The sequence below is a fragment of the Amblyomma mixtum genome, chromosome 9 (genome assembly GCF_055824585.1).
Source record: "Amblyomma mixtum isolate Tamu chromosome 9, ASM5582458v1, whole genome shotgun sequence".
Lineage (NCBI taxonomy): Eukaryota > Metazoa > Arthropoda > Arachnida > Ixodida > Ixodidae > Amblyomma > Amblyomma mixtum.
The window spans coordinates 26,262,873-26,284,724 of NC_143020.1; the positions used below are offsets into that span (position 1 = coordinate 26,262,873).

Consider the following 21,852-nt stretch of genomic DNA (forward strand, 5'->3'; position numbering starts at 1 on the left):
GTCGACGGAAGATCTACAGAAATAATAATTGTTCAGGTGAAATCTTACCATACATGAAAAAATTGCTTTCATAAACTCTTTCCACTTTCAAAATGCTTTTGTCTACAACTCTTGGGTATGCTACAATAAACAGGATACCGGCTTGTTTGCCGTGGGTACAGGGGTCGGTGATGGAAACTCAGTAATGCAAGAGCATGATACCAGTTTCTGCAACCATTTGAAGAGTCTTGATGATGTTTGCACACTGGCTTTTGAACAATTCGATGTCTTCCGACCGTTGACACTATAGAGCTTCTTCGGTTTTCGACTGTTCTCGCTGTGCAATGCCTCCCTCGCAAGAGGGGATGTTGGTCTCGTGATGATTTTGTGGCATGATTATTCATTAGCAAAAAAGCGCTTGTCAATCTGCACTGGAAATGCATTGTATACTAGAGGGCTCCATGCTCTATGTTATGACTGCAAATACAAAATTTCTCATTGGGTCGAGACCAGAGATTGTGCGCACATCAAAGGCACTTGCAATGCCCAGAGGTCGGCTGGAGAACACAGTAATACATCAGGTTTAGAAACACATTAACCATGTACAGCAGCGCTTAGCATTGCAGCCAGCTATTTTACGACAGCACGAATTTGGTAAGGCATCTGGTGTATAGGAAGGTAAATGATTAGGAGAAGCTTCATTGACTAAAACAGCGGCATGAATGTCGTCCCCGTCTTAGAGGAAATCTTAGTATACAGCCCCGGTGGCCACTCCTGTTTGCTTCATGCGGCCCACAAGGTTTCCCTGGTCATCCAGATCTGAGCTAGAACAGTCTCCCATTGGGGCGTATTAAGAGGGAGGGATTTTTTGAACCGCACAAGTGACCTGACAGGCACACGTGTGGTATTACGATGGGTACGTTTAGGGCACCCTATTACCTGCTTATCGGAGCGTCTTAGACGGTTATCAGTAAATGGCTTTGCATACCTCTAAAAAAAAATTTACCGCCTGTTAACGTACAGCCTCGACATGCGTGCAATGTTATACCCCGAGATAATTATTTCAAGCGTTTGGTTCATACCTTTTTCTATGGTCAGCGGTTCAGGCTCAGTACCAATTAAACCCTGGCCTTGACTCCTGGCAAGCTATTACTCCTTGAAATAACGTATTATTGATATAATTTCACATCTTCTCTAGAATGTAATCGCCTTTTGGAAACGGAGGGACGATCTCATCGGTGCACTGTGAAATCTAGAATGTACTTCAGAAACAACTTTGTTCTTACATTTCTGCGGACCCACAGCTGTTTCCTTCACATGGCGAAGCAGGCCACCGTTTCTGGCCTATGTCAGGAGTTAGTGTTCGTATGTAGGTGGTGAACGGGGAATTTAATGATAAACTGTGCTGAACGGGAGTGCATTTTGGTGTGTGAGAGCAATATTATTAAACCTGTCTCTACTGAAACGTTTCATATGAGCTGGTCGTATGGAATTATGCAAATATGGAGTCCGTGAGACAGTAATAAATACACGGAAAAACATATGTCGTCTTTACAGTGTCCATAAGAATTCGTTTCTTTCCCTGTAATTTCCATAAAGGGAGCATTATATGTATTTTTTTTTCGTTCTCGGTTTCTAAAACGTAGTGCGAAAAAACGAGGACACATCCGAAAGCAGAAACGCCACGAGAGACACCACAAGGCGCTCGTGTAGTGTGTCTGCCTTCTCGTTTCCTCGTTTGTTTGCGCTACGTTTCGGAAAACGCAAATGCTCCAACTCGCCGAGTTTAGCACGTTTTACTTGCTTTCTATGTAGTCCATACAGACTTCAATGGTGCAGACTGACTCCATATAATCAATACAGGAACGTATGAAATTATGGGACTCGTCGTATGGACTCTTTTGGCATCGAGATCAGAAAAATGTAGCGGAATAGAGAAAAGGTCTTAAACATCCGCAAAAGATTCCAATGGGCGAAACTGCTTTGTGACTAGACAACAAGGAACAACGGTTTTAAAAGTCACTTCTTGTAACTGTGAGTGCATGTATTCTTGCCTGCAACTAATTAGGAGAAGTGAACAGCAAAATTGCACCATTTTGTTCAACTAAGCAATGGCTGAAACTTAATTGCATATATTCTTGAATTTTAAATTCATCAACAAAGCTCTAACTGCAACCATGTAGCAAAGCTCGAAAAACATGGATTGCAGTGTTTCCAGCAAGTTGCGCCGTGAGACATGCACGTCAGCGGGGAGTTGGTGTATGTATTATATAACTTCCTGCAACCCAGCATGAGCGTTTGTGACAGGGAATCGCCCTTCTTCGTGTTAAGAATTGTAGCCTGTTGCTTTTATTAGAAATATGCTGCGCGTATGAAATCGAGGTGGACTGAAGGCTCCCCATTCACAATTTTTATTTTTTTTTCTGAAACGAAAAATGTGATTGTAGCGATCTGTTTGTTAAAGAGCACAGCGCACTACCTTCAAAATAGGGAGGTTCTGACATTGTATATTGGTTTGAGCTGTTGCAGGCGCGTATCTTGCGAGCACCGCTCACGCCAAACACAAAGCTTTAGTTGTTCAGGACTGTCTCGGAGCGTTGCAATAACGATTATTTTACATTTTATTCTTTTAATGCAAGATCTTCCCCACAGGAAGAGAACAGAGACTTGCCTTAAAAACTCATTTACTGAAAAAAAAACGAGATTACTGTCTGTTGAGCTTTCATTTCAATGTATCAGGTTCAGCGGCTTAGAATTCTGAGCTTAGCAGGCAATCAAAAACAGTGGGCATGATAATAGGCGACAGGATGCTGTCATCTTGTCTTCGTTTCTGTGTTGGCCTTGTGTCCCGGCTCTGCTTAGGCTAAAAGCTTTGAAATTCTGGAGGTATCACTGCCTCAAACTGTTTTTCTTTCCATAAAGAGGCAAAATAGAAAACAGCGTATGGATCTCTGGCATTTTTATAAAAAAGTTGCTATATATGTCAACACTTCACATGAAGAGCTGTTACAAGAAACATATATTGTTCACTGTAAACTGAAACAAAAATTTAAAAAAATCTGTGTCTGGAGGATTCTACAGGCAAGAGGTGGCTAACGTCATGAGTCGTCCGCGCAATTCGAGGTGCGCTCCTGGGCAAAAATGGAGAGACCACTTGAACATGCACGACTACGTGCCAGCGCCCTTTTATAAGATATGCATTAGTGTCTGACAAAATATGTTAGCCTGTTCGCCTATACACTTCTTCCAGGCACGCCAATATACACAGAAAATTTGCAATCGTCCTCGCTCGCGTGGTCTCTCCAATTTTGCGCACGACTGTACGCCTAAAGATGCCTCCTTGAGTTGGCGCAGTGGTCGGAGTGGAAGCCAATAACATTGGTGGTGCTATTGCTCTTCAGCAGCATGGAAACAGGTGAACGGGCAGTGTACTTTGGCCAGGCAGATACTCCGGGGTGCACGGGTAAGCTGAAAGTTTGGATCAAGCAAACACACAGTGAGGACAATGAGATTGAGCTACAACAGCCATTGTTAGTCTGTTTAATATCAGCTCTGATCCGTATTATCTCCGCGGTTACCCATAAACAAGTCTTGGCTACGCCCCACTACCGCGAATTGTAACGTGCGCTTCTGACACACACTACACAGCATCTTTAGGAAGCAAGCCTACATATGCACTCATAATCTGTGTGTCATTAGATTACTGCTAATAATTAGAAATTTTAAATTCTCCACCAAGATAGCTAGAATCGTTCTCTAGATAAAAAATAAATACCCTATGAGCATACACCTTCCAAAATTCACAAATTCACGTGCAAAGTTCATTATATATATGCATTTACACAAGCTAGTCTAAATCGTTAAAGCATCCATACAACTTGCATCTTGTACAGCCATTGCAGTTTAGAACAACACCCTGTGAGCCGACGTGCAATCTGATGTTCGCGTTTTTTTTTTCAACTGTTCTTGGAACGACTATTTATAAGTGATGAACGATCGAAACCTGCATTTTTTCTCCGGTGCACCGTTGTCTTCGCGAAATTCGCGTCCTGTTTGTTTTATTTGCCTTGTAAAATAAAGCTTACATTGTGGTCATTAACAGTAGTCTTTGAATTCACCTCTTTAAAAAGTGCTCCTAACATTAAGAGCCGTATTTTTACGGCATAAAGGTAACAAGTCTGCGTATTATTAGCGGTATCACATCGCGTCAACTCTGCATTCGTGGAAGAGTAATACCGGATAATCAATTTAAGAAACTAAAGCACCAAATTAACGAGGCTCTTGACGACAGGCTTAAACTTTGATTGCATAGCTGCATCATTACTTTGGTCATTAAAATTAGAAGCTACGGAAAAAAGGTAGAACAGCGATCCCCAATCTATGCTTACGGTCTCGAGAAAGGGAACAGCATTTCGAGCAAAAATTATTTTTATGCCAAAGTGCCTGCTTTTTCAGAACTAAGCAGGTGGCAAAGATTTAAAACAAAATCGTCACGCGCACAAGTCTGCAACAGTGAGTAAACTAGAGATCGCTGAAAATAAACACGCCGTATAATAGAACATGCGTAATGAACCGCCTCATTGAAATGCTGCTGGTTAGCTGCGTTAAGTTACCTTCAGCAAGACAGTTTGCGTTGAAGCGGAAAACGAAAGAAAGGAATTTAGCTGGAATTCGCAAGAAAATGAATGTTGCTCACCCTGCGAAAGCACCGATCATCCTGAGGTGTCTCTCGGTCACTTCGACGTCTACGTCGTTAAAGTTTACTTGCTCCCGGTCGAGTAGGGGTAGACCAAAGATGTAAGGAAGGTCCGTGCCGTGACCGACTCCAGTCCAGGTCAGCGGCGCCCTCTTGGCTGGCCAGTGATCGAACACGTAAGTATACACCGTGGCGCCACGTGAGGCATGAGCAGCAGCGGCAGTGTGCATGGGACACACGAACAGTCGGTCTTCCAAGAAGTCCACAAATTTCCGCCTGATCGCCGTTTTGCTTTCTGCCGCATCATCCACCAGCAGAGAGGGAGGCACATCTTTCACCCAGAAAGAGACTGCCTGTGTGGTGGAAAGGACATGGATGATGCGGTAAATAACTGAGTGATTCTATGACCAGTCTTTCTTACTTGAAGACGTGAATGAATACCTCAAATCTAAACCAAATAGTTTTTAGTGCTCCAGCACTACCTCGCTAGCAATTCTGAAAAGGTCGGTGGGTCTCCAAAACCTGGACCTTTGACCCTTTACATTTGAGATGAAATGACTTGTATACGCTGTGGCTAGTGGAAGCTCACGCGGTGCGAAAGTTTAAAAAAAAGTACAATACAAGGCAACCTTCAGGCAAGAGCGGAGCTAATTCGAAGGGCAAGTTAAGGATATTTTTAAGCCATCGTCAAAATAATTCAAAACCAAGTGCTTTCGTAGGTCATACTCGCTTTAACGGCGTTCAAACTCTTTTTAAAAATTAAAACAAACCCAGTACTGCGGCGACGAAGGTAGCAGAGTTGGGGGTAAAACACAGCCCGGAACTCTTTCTTTGAAGCTCGATATCTAAATATATAACATTTATAGCGCAAGCGACCATCAGCTCTTTCAAGACAAGGCATACTTGTAAAAGATGTTCTCAAAGAAAAACTCCGGAAGCAAGACATCGTAGACAGTTTTTTCATTCTTTGAGCACCAAAAAAACAAGGGTCATTCACGTCGCGAGTTCTTTCAGTCGGAACTGTCCAGAAAGAATGCATCCAGAACACTAAACGAAGCTATTTCTCTGCAGCCGTTCCGCGTACAGAATTTTGTTAATTGTAACGGTTAATCGTAACAAATATTTGACAAAAACTATTACAGATATAAATGTTGAAATCCGAATCCCCGGCAGCACTACTACACACGCACAAGTGTCCTATTTTTGTTTTCCTCTCGTTAGTATTCCATGTCCTTTTTCTTAATATTTCACACAATTTACGAAATTCAGAGAAAATGGCACTACGGTAAAACCACTGGCAGTGCAATTTGAGTCAAATCTGTTTCCCTGCTATCCGCCACAGCAGCGCCAACTACTCTACTTTTCTATGCCTCTCTGCTAGCTTCAGTGAAGTTAAAAGACTAAAGAACGTTTTGTAGCACCATTTGCAACTTCCTACTCCTAATTATTTGTTTGAAGGCTTTTTTTTCATATCAAATTATGTTCCTTTACTACTTTATTCTACTTCGGTTGGAACGACGCATAGTATCTATCGATTCCCCCATTAACTAATTTCTATTGTTCCTACATATACACTGCCAGGTGACATTTCTAAACTGAGGTTCGTTGGTGTGTCATCTGCACATTTTTCTTTGGTCCCACGCAGTGAAGTGCTACATACTGACTGCAATTATAAGCTGCCGTTCTTAAACATTGAGTGTAGTGAAATTTTATGAGCAGTTTTTACCGTCTTTATCCTGGACGCACATGCTTTCATTATCCAATGAACAGTCTTCTCTGTCTACAGACCTCTCAATGCTCAGAATGTGATATTAAGGCGAAAGCCTTTAATGTCTCATCGTTGTAAGCAGCAGTTGTCGACAGAAATGTCACGCTTTTCAATCGGTCGAAACGGTCGTGACGTCACAGTGCGCGAATTTCAAACGGGGCCAATTGTACTTTTGCTAGTAACCATGCAACCACTTGAAGGGATCGTATAGTGATGCTCCAAGTAAGTGGGACTGAGCTTACTTAATTGCTCAATTACCCAATTAGCCTAATTCACTTTTCTAGGGAGGCCACATAAATAAAAATCTCTGCCTCTCCCGTAAACGAGAGTAGAGTAAGCATGAAATGTTTACGGGCCTAATGTCATCTCGGTGGACACCCGAACCGCACCGTAAAGGAAGGGAGGAACGCCACCACCCGTTCGGCGCGATGCCTTGCCCTTTGAACGCAGCGCTTCTCCCCCGGATCACGTATGACAACGAAGTGTAACATGGCATTTATGTGCTTTTTGCACGCGTTATTAGAAATCGGAAATTATAATTCCGTGCGTTATCAAACCCACAGCTCCACTGATATCTTGATAAACATTGAGAAGGCACTGGCAGCAGTTATTTTTTGTCTCGTTTGGAGACCAACCGGCGCTTGCATGCCGGTCGCGTAGGAGGGCTTAGAGAGTCTCGTTAAATCTCGTTAAGTCTCGTACGGTGCCCGGATGTTCTCGTTTTAGAGCCCGGATGACTGGAATTCAGTGCCCGGATGAGTGGATTTCAGTGCCCGGATGAGTGGATTTCAGTGCCCGGATGACTGGAATTCAGTGCCCGGATGACTGGATTTCAGTGCCCGGATGACTGGAATTCAGTGCCCGGATGAGTGGATTTCAGTGCCCGGATTAGTGGATTTCAGTCCCCGGATGATGGCTCTCGGTCTCGGCGTGACGTCACCACACTGCCGACAACGGGAGCTAAAAGCATTTCATGCTTAAAATCGAGTAGGAAATTGGTCGAGCTCGGGAATCGAACCCCGGTCTTCGGCGTGCGAGACGAGCATGCTATCCACTCCGCCATGCCAGCTCGATGGTTTGGAATGAACAAAGGCGCGTCTAGTGAATACGGTGTCTTCGCTCACTCCCATCCTTCTCCCTTCCCTTCCGGCGAGGTTTAGGTGTCCACCGAGATATGAGAGACAGATGCATATCCTTTCCTCAGAAACCAATTGACCGACGACCGAGGCGTAGAAACGAATGGGTGATGGCGTTCTATGGACTGCCTGGCAGCACTGCAAGACGCTGTCGCGTTCCACTTAACCACACATCAGTGACCACACTTTAGGTGAAAAAAGTGCCCCCCTGAATATTGAGGATTTTCCAACGATATATGCGAGACAGTTACTGCGTAATTTCCTTTCCTCAAATACAATTTTCATTTTCTTCATTACGGGCCCTCTTTGTCTTCTTTCACTCCCACTTCCTCCCTTACTGTACGGTGCGGTTGAGGTGTCCACCTAGATGACAGAGAATTACTGCGCCATTTTCTTTCATCAAAAAGCGTTGCGTTCAAAGGGCAAGGCATCGCGCCGAACGGGTGGTGGCGTTCCGTGGACTCTCAGGCAGCGTTACAACACGCTGTCGCGTTCCACTCCTAAAGGCGAAGGTTAAGCGTCATTAATTAACAGTAAATTAGTATTCAAGCATTAATCAGTAATTAATCATTAATTAGTTATTTGTCATCACTTAGTGCTTAGTAATTGGTACTCAATTATATGTAACGCCACTAGTGCCACAGTAGCAGCGAAAGTGGTGCGGAAAACGCTTTCGCCTCTACGCACTTTAGACAGTCAAAGTGCCCGCTGAATTTTTTTTACCTTTGTTCTCATTCTAACATTCCTTGCGTCAGCAGCAGTGATGTTTCTTGACACCTAAATTGACGGCGCTTTGTCATATATTATTGTTCTTTCATTGCCATATACCGTCGTCTTCATGCTTTGTCCGGTGTGTCAGCCACCTTCTTGGGTGTACTGCAGTGCTACTTGTGTTCTCTACTCATGTTTTCATCACTATAAAGCTGCTATTGCACTTTTATGCGCGCTCTTGGCAGTTAGGCTGGTATATGCCTGGTGTCATTTCTTCTGTAACGTGCATCGCTCTTGTAGGCTTCTATGCTGTTGGTGGCAATGTAAATACATATACGGACAGACAATTCTGGCTTAGCAGGTCGCCAGACCATGTATATTCAAGCTCAAATAATTCTTAACAATGCACTGACATGCAATTTCATTCGTACAGCGATGAACAAGTTCACCGTACCTCCCGCTTCGGTAATTCAGTGTTCACCCTTTGCACATTTTTGATTAATTTTGACGACACTGTTTACTGCGGGAGCAAGTTGTGATAACTGTTTTTCATTGATTCATATCTCCCCTCCTCACGCAGCTTGGGCTATGCTTTTCTATCACCTATGATTCACCTATCTAACATATGTCCCTCCCATGCGCAATCTGCAGGCTGCGTGCAAGGGTTTTTCCTGTGATCGTGGACCTTCCGATGTCAAGCTGTAGCAAAGGACGTACAAGTAACGGCTCCTTCATAAATAGCCCAACAGTGCACAGCTGTCACTGACCTCGTGAAGGGCGCTTATAAGCGTCTGTCTGTCGACATTGTCCAGCGTCTCGGCAAGGATTTCGGGCCTCGGTTGCTTCCATACGAGCATCACAGAAGACTCGTCCGATGTCACACCGGTGAGGAGGTCTACGCTTCTGTCGAAAAGTCCCGTACGGACGGCCACGGACGGCTTTACGGGCAGGAAGGCATTGGGGTACGTAGGCAGGAAGGGTATGTGCCTTTCGGGCGACGCTTGGAATGACGCCACCACAAGCTCATCAGCCGATCTGCAGTGCATACAGAACAGATATCAGGCAAAAGCGCAGCTTTTTGGGCTTGCTGGTGCATTATCATAGCGAGCGAATATAGCGCAGAGTAGAACAGGAAAAAAGAAGACGCGAACAACACGAGCGCTACTGCTATCAAGCACTGCTTGTGCAGACTCTTTTCCACACTATTGACGTTGCGACAACCATGAGTAAACCTTGAATATACATCGTATTTAGTGAAGGTGCAGTTGAGGCCACGTTTCTCGGTACTGCAGCGCAGGACTGTCGCAGGAGTGCGATGATGAAGAGAAAGCGAGATGCGTTGTGCTAAGAATAGCATCAGTGGCATTGACTAAACATGAGAAAGGCCTTTAGGGCAAAGATAGAGGCCTGTAGAAATGCTCGAATTAAAACTTATGTTTGTTTCATGTTTACGATTACTCAAAGCATGTTAGCCTGGCGGTATGATTTTTATAGTGTACATTTCTGAAATAAAAAAGCCGCTTGTGAGTTGAACGCTTCTCTGTCTCTCTCGTTTTCTAGTATGATTGAAGTGCATATGATTAGACGGTGCGTGTTTTTATTTTATTGCCTGTAACGGCGCCCCCCCCCCGCGGTACATTAGTGGAGCGGGAGAAGTTGTCCTTTACAACCTCACTCTATATTCTGTCTATAACGACGATGCCAATGACTGACTCTTCTTCAGTGATTCCCGCTCTTCAACGTTTCCGAATGTTACTGCAAACACTTCGTTTTCACACCTTTCTCAGCCGTCGTCACTGTTATCGAGAACTTTCCTCTTAGTTCAAACATTGCGCTTTTGAGTAAAGGGTGCTCCCGGACGCCCTCAGTTCGGTCATTCATTCTACCGCTTGAGTGAGTGAGTGAGTGGAAACTTTATTGATTTCTAAGATTTAGCCTGCGGTGGAGGTCGTCTTCAAGTCTTCTCTTCAAGTCTTGAGGTTGCCTCCTTAGCCTTGGGTGGTCCCCTAGTCCAGGGCTGCACTGAGTCTGGCCACCTCGCTTGCGTGTGCTATGAGTGCCCTTTGGGCCTCTAGCTCGCAGCTGGTGAGCCGGCTCTCCCATTGCTCCGCACTTGGTGTGTCGTGTTTGTGGAACGATATGTTTCTGTCGCATTCCCATGTTATGTGGTATAGTGTTGGCCTCGCTTCGCACCAAGGGCATGTGGCGCGGTATTGTGTCGGGAACATCTTGCTTAGTATATATAAGTTGGGGAAGGAGCCTGTCTGTAGCTTCCGCCATTTTGCGGCTTCTTCCTTGCTTAGCTCTTTGTGTGGTGGGGGGTATTTGTATCTTAGCCCCCTGTATAAACTTAGTGTTTCAGAGTACCCAGCCCCTAGGCTAGTCCAGAGCTCTTCCGGGGCTTGTGACCCCCCAGCTCGGATAGTAAGCCCTCGAGCTAGTTCGTCCGCCCTTTCGTTGCCCCAGACCCCCGCGTGGCCTGGTATCCAAATTATGTTATGTTTCTCTCTCCTCCCCGAGGGTGTCCCCTCGCTGAGGATCCTGAGTGTCGTTTTGCCTACCCTTCCTTTTGTGTAGTTTCGACACGCTTCTTGTGAGTCTGTTAGGATATTCAGGGGTTTCCCCTTTCTATCCCCCTCCCTCATTGCTAGGGCTATCGCTATCTCCTCCGCTTCTGCTACATTTGATGCCCTGGCCGTGAGGCTCGTTATGTGTTCTCCCTGGTGGTTGACGACTACCGCCACCATTTTATTTCCTCGTTGACCATAGTACGGGGAGGCGTCGGTGTATACCGTGCTGTCCCTGTGCCCTATTGTTTTTTCATAGTGTTCTGCCGTGGCTCTCCTCCTGCTGGCATGGAGGTTTGGGTCCATGTTGCGGGGGATGGGTTGTACGCTTATGTTTCTTCTTAGTGCGTCTGGTATGTTTGCCCTGTTGTTCTGATGGTTCTCCGTCTCCCGACCCAACCTAGTCAGAAGTGCTCTTCCGGTTCTTGTGTCGCTGAGTCTTCGAAGTTGTGCCTTTATTTGGCATTCACTCAGCTCTTCAAAAGTGTTGTTAAGCCCTAGTTGCATTAGCTTCTCGTTGGACGTGTTCCTTGGTAGATGTAAGGCTATCTTGTATGCTTTGCGAAGGATAGCTTCTGCTTGCTCTCTTTCAGCTTTGATGGTTACGTGGTATGGTAGTGAGTATGTTATTCGACTAACTATCAGGCTGTTGACCAGTCTGATTGTGTCATCTTCCTTCATGCCATGCATTTTGCTGGCTACTCTATTTATCATTCGGCCTACTTGCTCCGCCGCTTTGCGTAGCTGGCTTAGTGTGTGGCTGCATTTCCTGCTACCTTGCAGCCACATACCGAGTATTCTTATCATTCTTTGTTCCGGTATGTTCTGCCCTTCTAGTTTCACCTCGAGGTTAGCCTCTGTAGGGTGCCTTCCTACTCTGAGAAGTTCGGACTTTTCGGTGGAACACCTTAGTCCCCTCTTCTTCATGTATCCTTCAATGCAGGTGGCTGCCGCTTGTAGACTTTCTTGTTTGCTTCCTAACGAGCCTTCGCTGGTCCATATGGTGATGTCATCCGCATACATTGCGTGTCTGATCCCTTGTATCTGGCTGAGCTCTTTGGCTAGGATGATCATTGATATGTTGAAGAGCACAGGTGATATTACTGAGCCTTGTGGAGTTCCCCTGCATGGTGTTTGAAAGACCTCGCTTCGTAGGTCTCCCAAACCCACCGTTGCAGTTCTGTTTGTGAGGAAGCTTCTCATGTAGTCGTGTGTTTTCTTTCTGCAGTTGGTGGCGTTGATGCCTTCCATGATTGCTGGTAAATCTGCGTTTCTGAGGCAGGTCTTTTTTTTATTTTGGAATAATTGACAACCACTGCAAGTTTTCAGGTCAGAAAGTCTAGGGGAAGGCTCTTCAATGCAATATTTTTGCGTTCATTTTTTTCTTGGCAGTTTTAGCCCTAACAAAAGACAAATATCGTTGATCAAAGCCTCTTTAAAACAAAGGACCGCTTGTCCGCTATCCCTTCTTCCTTCTCTCTCTCTCTCTCCACTTTGCCTCCTTTTATCTTTTTCCTCACGTGTATTGTAAGATATATTGTGTTATGCCTTATTAACGTACCGGCATTTATTTCGTTCTCTCTCTCCGTATAAATGAAAACGGGGTGCTCACCGGAGCGCACATAGTCCACTCTTCAGGCGAGCCTTAAAAACACGTTAGAAACTACTATATCTATCACATGTGCCAAGTTACACCAAAATAAATACAGTGCTAACAGCCAAGCTACATACAGCGACGGCAGTCTGAGTAGTGATACGAATAATAGGAAACCATGCCAGTCAACTACAGCACTGAAATCAGCAAGCGATACTAACCGGCTTCGCATGCAGGCGATAATTTCTTCAGGGTGGGACGCAAGCGTCTTCTTGCTCGAGCGGCAGCCGACAATGTTGGCTACGGTGTCACCGTTGGACTGGCTGTCGCGGGCAGACTCAGTCAGGTCTGGCGAGTTGATGACACCGCTCATGGCGATGGCCCGCCGGAACAGACCGCGGCTCATGGGTGAAAGAACGTGCGCATGCACGCTGATGGCGCCAGAGCTTTGCCCAAACAGCGTGATGCGTGAAGGGTCACCGCCGAAATTCCGAATGTTGTTCTTGATCCACCTGAGGAAACAGTCGCAAAGAATGCCATTTCAATATTGATGCCAACGTGCCTTCATACGCGAGGTTCAATCTGGTAACTATTTATAAATTAACTTTGTCAAAGCAATTTACTTGAACTACCGGCATGTGATTTGTGGAATTTAAAAGTTGAAATTCCACAATTATAGGCTTTCAGGACTATATTCAGTTGCCGACTATAGAGTATTGGGTTTTCAATATCGCCAAAAATACTATTAAGTTCCCAATGTGATTTTAGACTTTGCATAGTAACCACAATGTGGGTACGGATAATGTAGCAAAAACAATTGTAAAAAATAAACAGGATGCGGACTGTATACCGAAAATACGGTTCTCATAGCGTCTTGTAGGGCAAAGAGGCATTAACGGAGGAAGACAAAACAATATTGGAATAAAATAAACGTAAAAATACGATCTAAATGAAAGCAAAATTTGACATGGCTTGCTCCTAAACAGGAACTTTCCGGGCTCAGGCGAGACCCGGAACATGCCTCGATTTGTTCCGGTCCTCTAGCGGCGCTCGGGTGCAATTTTCTCGCGCAATTAATACCGCGGAATTTCGCTGAGAAATGACTGTACACCCAACGCAGTAAAGCAAAATGTTTTGAGTGGTCTGCTTACTTCAGCGCAAGGTTCTGGTCCAGAAATCCCATGTTCCCGGGCGAGTCATGGCAGTCCGCGTTCAGGAAGCCAAGAACTCCGAGACGGTAGTTCATGGATGCCACTACGATGCCCGTCTTGGCGGCGATCACGGCACCAGTGTAGTTGTCGGCTGAGGCTGAGCTGAACGTGAAAGCGCCTCCGTAGATCCAGACCAGCACTGGCGCGTTACTGCTGCCTTCTCGCGCCCACACGTTGAGGTGGAGGCAGTCCTCGCCGTACACGATGTCCCCGGTGATAGGCTCCACGCCGACCGGCTGTGGACAGCCAGTTCGTCGACTAGTGGCGTCCAGAGTCACCTCCCATGCCTTGCACGAGTAAGATGTAGGGTTAGAAAAATGAAAGTAATTTTCTTGCAATTTATACCATAAATTCCTGTTTGCTTAAGGAAATGAAACCTCCGCTCCTCCTCTGGGGCTGTACGAAGCGTAATCAAAGAGCAGTTAGACGCATGTCTTTTTCCCTGCTCATCCAACGTGCGTACGCTGACTCGGAGAGTTGCGTTGGCATTCCACAGCAGAATATATAGCGTACTGTTTTATTACGCAGAAATAGTTTGTTTCGTATGTTGGATGTTTTCTGGGAACCTCTTTTAGCGTAGTTAGAAATTCGCAACCTGCTAACCACACATCCTGCACCACGGGATATCAACAAACATTCTAACATGAAAACGCATCACCGCGAAAACTTTCGTCTGCTAATGAATAGCAACATAATACTGCGCGCGCAACTGATGGAAATGACAAATTCGTTTAGCGATGAAGTAGGGATATATACGAGCCAGGTAGATATTGAAGGCAGATTCTTAGTATGAGGAGAGGAGGTTCCGAGGAGAATTCACTCCCGAGAATCATCAAAATTGAGCGAAATTATTGGGGTCCACTGGTTGTATTGCAGTTTTCCATCTTAGTGGCATGTACAGTCAGGGACAACAGTCTCCGGACCACGTGTTCCTCTAACGAAGCCGATAGCTCTGCTATTAGTTGGCGGCTGGGGATCACACATGTGGAGGTAAAAGTTAAATTTTTGTTTTTTCATCTCCACAAGTGCGGTCTCCAGCCGCTGTCTGGTAGTAGAGCTATAAGCTTCGTTTGAGGAACACGTGGTCCGACTTTTGTCCCCGACTGTACTCGTTTGATGTGTACGGCGGTAGCATGAGCGAAAAGTGCAGAGTCTGCTCTCTAAATCTAGGTTAATGAGAAGCAATGGAAGAGTTTTAAGGAATGTTGAAGTTATCAAGTCCGCAATGAGATTGAAGATGATTCTTGATTTTTATTGTGCAATCTGTGGTGAAAGACTGGCATGGCGCAAGGTGTTTTGTCTACTCAAGATGAAGTCCACGACCAATCTCCCAAACATCTCACCAAGAAGAAGCTGAGCACCGGTCCAGCGAAAAGCTTGTACCCATTGAGACACCGGTTGGTAACCGGCGGCACTGGGGGATTGAACCCTGCAGCTCCAGCATGCGAGACAGCTGCTCAAATGACTAAGCTGCTGCAGCGGTGCATCTAAGTAAGATTTACAGGTTATTCGCTTCCGCTTGCATATGACACGTTCTAGAGAATGTCCACTCTTCGGCCCACAGTTTCTACACAAAGCAGGGCGTTCTAGGTAATACTCGCGCTTCTAAAATGGTGAATCACCTATTGCTCTTTATAGCGTGCCCTTCCTAAACCAGTGCTGTACACCTGGAAAAAATAAACTCCCAAATATTATTGTAAAAAAGTTTTTCACGCCAGTTAAGAAGGTACGCTTGGTACTACGGTGAACAACTTACTTTCGGACTGCCTAAATTTCGTGTTTTTTTGTGCCCAGAAGAAATGGACTTCGATAATCGTTTTGATTATGTCCCGACTTAAAATTTAGTAAAATAGATGCCTGGAAAATGATCGCATTTGTTTTGTCCCGCATCAAGAAAGTAGAATGCGAGAGCAACCTCCCACGTTAGCTTCCTCTTCCAATGAAAATGCGTTGTCACTTTTAGAAATGGCTCTTTTTTATTGATGGGAGATGCTAAGCTTTCGAAGTTAAATACTTTGTTATGTCGAGTCTCTTTCTTCATTAATTGTCTGGAATGCATCGACATGCTCAGCAGCCTTCGCAGCATGTGACGGCTTTCCCCGATGCGATTCTCTTAGACCCCTTCCGCTTCTGGATGTTCGTCAACGCCGATGATGTTTGGCCCTGTTTGGGGCTGCATAACGCGACATGCGTAAGAAGTTCGAAAAGATTTCAGAAATGTCCTCTTCCTAGAACAGCAGGCATGAATGTGTTCGGACTTGGGCTGCTGGTGGTTTCCTGCTATACAATTGTTGCCGGGAGAATAGGCAGCGATTTATTGCTCTAAACGGCTTATTCATCTTTCTTGCACAGCCAGAGAAGTCGGGAGAGCTCGGCGACCTGCTACCTCTCCTTTGGGAATAGTATGCTCCAGAAATATGGTCAAACCACTCTTACCCAATTTGCGAACTATGTTACTTCCGGCAATTAAACCGGTCTCTTCATCATATGTGCTTCTTGGTATAGTGTCCTTGTGCACCACCTCCTTGATGTATTTTTTCCAGTGCCTTAATCCGAGAAAGGAAGCTTCCTCGCATGAGAGATCGTTATATGTTCCAGTCGATTACCTTCCCACCAATGCTTTTCTAAAGACCTTTAAAAAGGATTTCGACACATCTATAGGACTTTTCTGAGAAAAAAATCTCAGTTCACGCAGGTAAATTGCCATACAATGATAGCCAAACAGTAGTCACAAAACATTTACGCCGTGTGCTCGCTCAAGGCGTATCTCCCCGCAAAGAGGAGAAACTGCCCACACAGAAAAGATTTCAGCAGAAATTAACCGGAATAAATTATAATGTATTTACCTTAGCAGGAACGGGAGCTTTAAACCGAAGTTCTCCGATGGGTGGCTCCGCGAATGGGATGCCGCGGTACTCCTCGATGGTAGCACCCAGGATCTCAATTTTCCTACCGCCCACTGGTCCAAGGCTCGTGGTACGTTGGACGTCGTAAGCGGCGCAAAAGACCGCCTTTAGAAGAATCACCATAAAAGCAAGTCCAATCATGTTGGCAGCCCTTGGATTTTCCTGAAAAGCAATAGCAATAAGAGGCATAACAAACAAACTGCATTGCTGCTGGCGCTATATGCAGCATGCATCAATCAATCAGTCGCCTACAGTTTACGATCGAACCTGATCAACCTCCTCTACGGCCATCTCATTTGTGTTTCTGTGCAAAGCAAATTAGGATCTGTAATTTGCTAGTGCAGAGCAGAATGTAGTCAAGACATAAAGACAGGAATAGCCACCGAATATCGTGGAAGAAGGGCTGGCAATGGACAATCAAAGAATATATTCAGACAATTGTTTGGAGAGTTAGAACATGGAAGTTAACCTACTTCTCCAGACGTGTTCCATCCCTAGCCATCTTATGTCAAAGATGCCATGATACCCATCATTTTCTTGAACATTGACTGCACGAATGACATTTTGTGGTGTTTATTGTGTACTTTGCCCATGTTCCCTGTGCAGAAAGTGCGGTGATAAATTAATTACTTCCAAAATCGCAGCCTCCGGGTCGATATTTGGGATTTTTGTTCAGAGCGTTACCGAACTAAAATTATGCAGCTGCAGTTTCTTACGCAAAAAAAGTTTAACTGCTTAAATGATGAAATCAATGAATTTGTAAAAAAAAAAGGGGCAATAGCATTTTAGAGCGTTTCTCACGTTTGCGGCCTCGGCGCACCCGCCTCGGTTAAGGTACCCGTCTACCGGATTCGAACCCGGATTGCCCGGATTCGAACCCGACCGCGACGGTCGCGTTTCGATGGAGGCGAAACGCAAAGAGCGCCGTAAGGCACCTCTTTATCTCTTTCTTCTTTCACTCCCACTTTCCTCCCTTCTCTTACGGCGTGGTTCAGGTACCTGTCGTCCGACATCTGAGACAGATAATGCGTCATTTCCTTTCTTCAAAAACCAAATATTACTGTTATTATTATTATTATTATCATCATCATCATCATCATCTCAGTGTTATGCGTCATAACGCAAATTGTAACCCAGAGGCTGCCACGGTTACAGAGGCGGTTACATAAAAACAAAAACAAAATTAGCTGCCATTTAACTACTGCTGAACCTGGTTACAGAGAGAAAGCTATGGCTTATCGGGCTCGGTGTCTGTAACAGTGAGTGCGTTCTGGACACTAGATACGCAGCGCGCCCTCCCTGCCACCCTGGCAATTGGCGGTTAATGGTTGATTGCGAGGGTTTGCTCAGCCAATGAACGCTGCGGCCTATTCATGTAGTGCTGCGTTTCTGCCACAACGCTGTAAATACCCACGCATGCAGCGCATATCTGTCACTACCGCCACGTAGCCCAAAGCACGACTGAGGTGTGAGGTGCCCACTGTCCCTGGAGGGCTAGTTATTCGCCTTTTCTTTGCCTTTGAAGCTGCCGCTCTTCATCCGTTTCATAGCTTAAATCTCGACTAAGCTGTCCACTGTCCCAGGGGACCAGTCATGCACTTACCTTTCATTCCTTTATCTGAAGGTGAAATTAAGGTGAAATCTGGAATCACGGTGACCTTGGCGCTGCCTTGTCAATACCTAGCGCAGTGAGGCTTTCGCTTCTAAAAAAAAAAGTAACACGTGGCAGCGCGTGTCCGTGCACGGCGGCTCGAACCTAAACTATGCCGATCCGGTATATATATGCCTGCCTGGCAGGCGCCAAAGTTAGGCCACTTAGATCCGACTTTCGGGAAAAATTAGTGAGCCAAACGTCTGCCTCCGAATGTTCCGGATGGTGCAATACGATTTAGTGCTTTGTGCAACATGAACTTACTGGTTAAGTTAGAGCCTAGCTCACGACAGAGATTCGAACTGGCGACTTATGTACCCCCAATTCCATGTCTTTGTGAATATCCATATGAACATTGCTGCCTAACTGTTTGTCAATGAGTGTTCGGTGTGCAGGCACATTTCGCGTTTCTTGGAGCATAAACTTACTAGTTAAGTTAGAGTGCAGCTCGCGGCAGCGATTCAAACCGGCGATATATGTTAGGTGTGTTAACTCTCTCGATATTCGATCACTGCGTCAGCATTGGCTCATTTTGTCTTCTAGGAAATTTCTGCCGCACCGGAGACACTGGTGGCCGCGTCTACACGCTTCAGTTATGGCGTGATAGCACAGCCATTGTTCCCGCGCGATTTAGGTCGATTTACGGGCGAAGGACTACGCGGAATAGCTTTCTGTACGCACGTTTTGTGGAAGTCTGCGCTTTTTCGTGATCGATTTGAAGGTTTCAGCGCGACGATGCAAACTGACCGGGCACTGCTACGCCCATGGCCGTCACAACAGTGTAGGTACTCTTAACATACATCGGCGTGCGTTTCTGAGGGACGAAATGCTCCGAATGTGAAATCGTGATGCCGTGATATCACAGCTAGACGGGACGCTGCTGACTGGCTGCATTTTCGGACCATTGTCTCAACGTGGAATACGCAACTAGTGCGGCTGTGTTAATGCTTGGCACGGCGCTCCAAATTCTGTGAACACTATTCTGTTTGCCCGCTCAAGAAAACACGCCGCAGACGTACCAATTACGCGCTTCAATTGAGTTGGGGAAGGGAGGTTGGTGCTATTTTCTTACTAAGGCAGCGCCAAGGAAGAGCAGTGCGCTTTTTCGGGTATAACATGTATAATACCAATTAAATGCGCATTTATTAAAGTGATGATTTGTTGCTCCAATAAGATTCCGGTAATCAATACGATAGACAATTTGTCGTCTTCCGAAGCTTCATACTTGGCGCATGTACTAACTTCTAACCTTAAAGAATGATAACACTGCTAGAATGGGGCACTGACAAATCATATCCAGAGTGATGAACTGCTAGCGTGGTGCAGTGATAAGTCGCGTACAGTCGCGACGTAAAACGATTAGCCCAGTGACGTCATCGGAGTGACGAAAACCACAGAGTGCGGCTGGCGCAGCGCCGTGCTTAGCGAGCACGCCTGGTACTTTTGTTCCCGGCATGTTCGTAACCACAGCGCCAAGCGTTGGTATCTGCCGATCCGGTGGCATGTCAGTGTGGTAGTCTTTTTTTTTTTTTTTGTCGCGACTGTACAACCGCATTCGCGCAGTTGCATGCTTCGCTTAGCTGTCCCTACTACACTGTCGGAAAATATTACTCCTGCAGTTGTGGGCTTGTTTGCGTGCGTTAACGTTTCATAACTAGCAAGAAGCAGCAGTTTCCGTATTTTGAGTGCAGTTTGAGACGGCAAACTGGAGTTTTCTCATGAACGGTTTGAGAGGACAAATGCTTAGGGAATCTACAATTCGCGTCGAACAACACACAGCGACGAATGGTGCAATGACGCTTTGGTCTAGCCGTGATAGGTTTCTGCCCCAAGTCTGCACATGGAAACATTTGCATAGCGCTAGGCTGAGCGTATTTTAATTCTTAGTGTCACTATAGCTTAACCATGCGAGATGAAAGCTCGAGGCCTTTGTGTTCATTCATGGCTGACCGGTAGGCCCACAGCCCTCCCGTTCTCAACGCCGCTAACGGCTCGCACCATGAGTCCCTTTTTTTTATTTCAGTTCAATGGATATATTCTGATGCATCGGAGGCTCATTCTTCGCTGATGTTACAATTTTTTTTTTGTTTGCCCAACAGAACGATGTTTTCTATCAAGCAGTTCTGCGACGGCGCGGTTCACAAACTGCAGTAGACTATCACTCCGATAAGGATGTCATGACGGCACTCTAATCCTTGTGTCTGATGAACATGCTTGGTGGGAGCGCCTAAAATAAGAAAAACAGAACCGGCCGCTAAAAGAGATATAAAGTAACAACAAGCGGTCGGTATTATAGTCCGTTGACACTTCATGTGCACCGTGATCTTGAAGTGTTAAAATTTTACTTCGGTATTTTAATATACACTGACACCTTCGTGGTTAATAGCGAAATGTATGATAAAACCTCTAGTGTTATAGACAGGATTGGTACATTCCGCATGCATTATAAAGTATGATTTTTATGGCGCAAAGCATGCAAATGCAGTTTCTAAACAGCTTAAGGAAGCGCTCTCATATGAAACACGCTTACCTGCACAGCGCACGCAAGATAGGAACATAGCAGCCAGACTAAATTGTGTTTTCAAGCATTAACCTTTGATCTCGGACACTAGCGATTCGATACGGAGCTGCAGGGTGTTTGGGGCCAAGGCTTAGTACGAGGCTGGTGCTCGTACATAAAAACAGAACGGTACTTTACCTGGATTCTTCCGCCAGTGGGGGCCGCTGGTTCGGACAGCTCAAGGTTCACTACTCACATCGGCTTCTACGGGACAGCAGTGATGACACAGCTATTGTCGCTGGCCACTTCGGGGTAGTTTGAAGAGTGCAGACAATTCACAGCACCAGCACTTGTTAAGAACACACGCAAGCACTGACAGGCTGCCGAAGTTGTCAGCAAAATGATACCACTGCACCCTCGACCTTCAGGCCTTCGCTGCCGATGCCCTCTAAGGAGTGTCGCTAGAAACAACAACGGCTTGAGCGGCGCAGACGGCGGCGATAAAGATATGCAGACGAGCGGACGTGAAATACAGGAGTTGCACGACAGCGTTGCACTTCCGTCGGTAAGACTACCGTTGCACGGTAGTTTCCTGTACAGAACGCAATTATGGTTTCCGTATTTTCCGGACTATAGACCGCTGAGTCTAGAAGCTAAAATCAGAAATTTGAGAGTGTGCGTTATATCCGCGTCTGTGCACGACGGATGAAATAATCTTTTAGGATCTCTTGTCATAGTTAGAGAAGAGCTATCGAAGTAAAATAAAAAACGTGGCCCGATGGTGCCTCTCACATTTTATCGGCTGAATGAGATAGCGAAATCAGCTCGCATATGAAATAAGCTTCGGCAGGCAAGGAAATGCTTCTCGCGGTGGCTGTTTTTAACTACCTTGGATTTGTGAGCGCACGCGCAAAATCTTCATGAATAACTGCAGGGCGACGCAGTCCTTGTTTTATGATGCATTATTAATAATTTTCTTTTTTAAGCACGTGTTTTTTTTACCTTTGCGTTATATCCATTTTTGCTTTCATTGTATCCTATTCATTACGGTCACCATGTTAAAGAGCTCCAGAAAGTGTTTGTGTGCTTTCCAATGTTGTTGCTTGCACGGGGGCCGAGGGCTCCTCGAGGTG

The 21,852-nt window shown here is 45.6% G+C and overlaps 1 protein-coding gene across 1 annotated transcript; it reads right to left on the minus strand.

Annotated features, from left to right (window-relative positions):
* Positions 1-2,374: 2,374 nt before the first annotated feature.
* On the minus strand, positions 2,375-21,206 carry LOC149328560 (acetylcholinesterase-like). Its single transcript, XM_089562234.1, has 7 exons — positions 20,918-21,206; positions 16,509-16,730; positions 13,603-13,949; positions 12,673-12,963; positions 9,058-9,325; positions 4,676-5,028; positions 2,375-3,447 (listed from the first exon to the last, which is right to left on the minus strand). The coding sequence occupies exons 2-7, from the start codon at positions 16,707-16,709 to the stop codon at positions 3,306-3,308; spliced, it is 1,602 nt and encodes a 533-aa protein (XP_089418360.1). The 5' UTR covers positions 16,710-16,730; positions 20,918-21,206; the 3' UTR covers positions 2,375-3,305.
* Positions 21,207-21,852: the final 646 nt, after the last annotated feature.

Excerpts from the sequence above, each read along its gene's own strand:
- LOC149328560 (XM_089562234.1), bottom strand. The coding sequence starts at position 16,709 with ATGATTGGACTTGCTTTTATGGTGATTCTTCTAAAGGCGGTCTTTTGC. Across the intron at positions 13,950-16,508 it reads AAGCTCCCGTTCCTGCTAAG|GCATGGGAGGTGACTCTGGA; the intron begins GTAAATACATTA and ends TACTCGTGCAAG. Across the intron at positions 12,964-13,602 it reads GACCAGAACCTTGCGCTGAA|GTGGATCAAGAACAACATTC; the intron begins GTAAGCAGACCA and ends CTGTTTCCTCAG.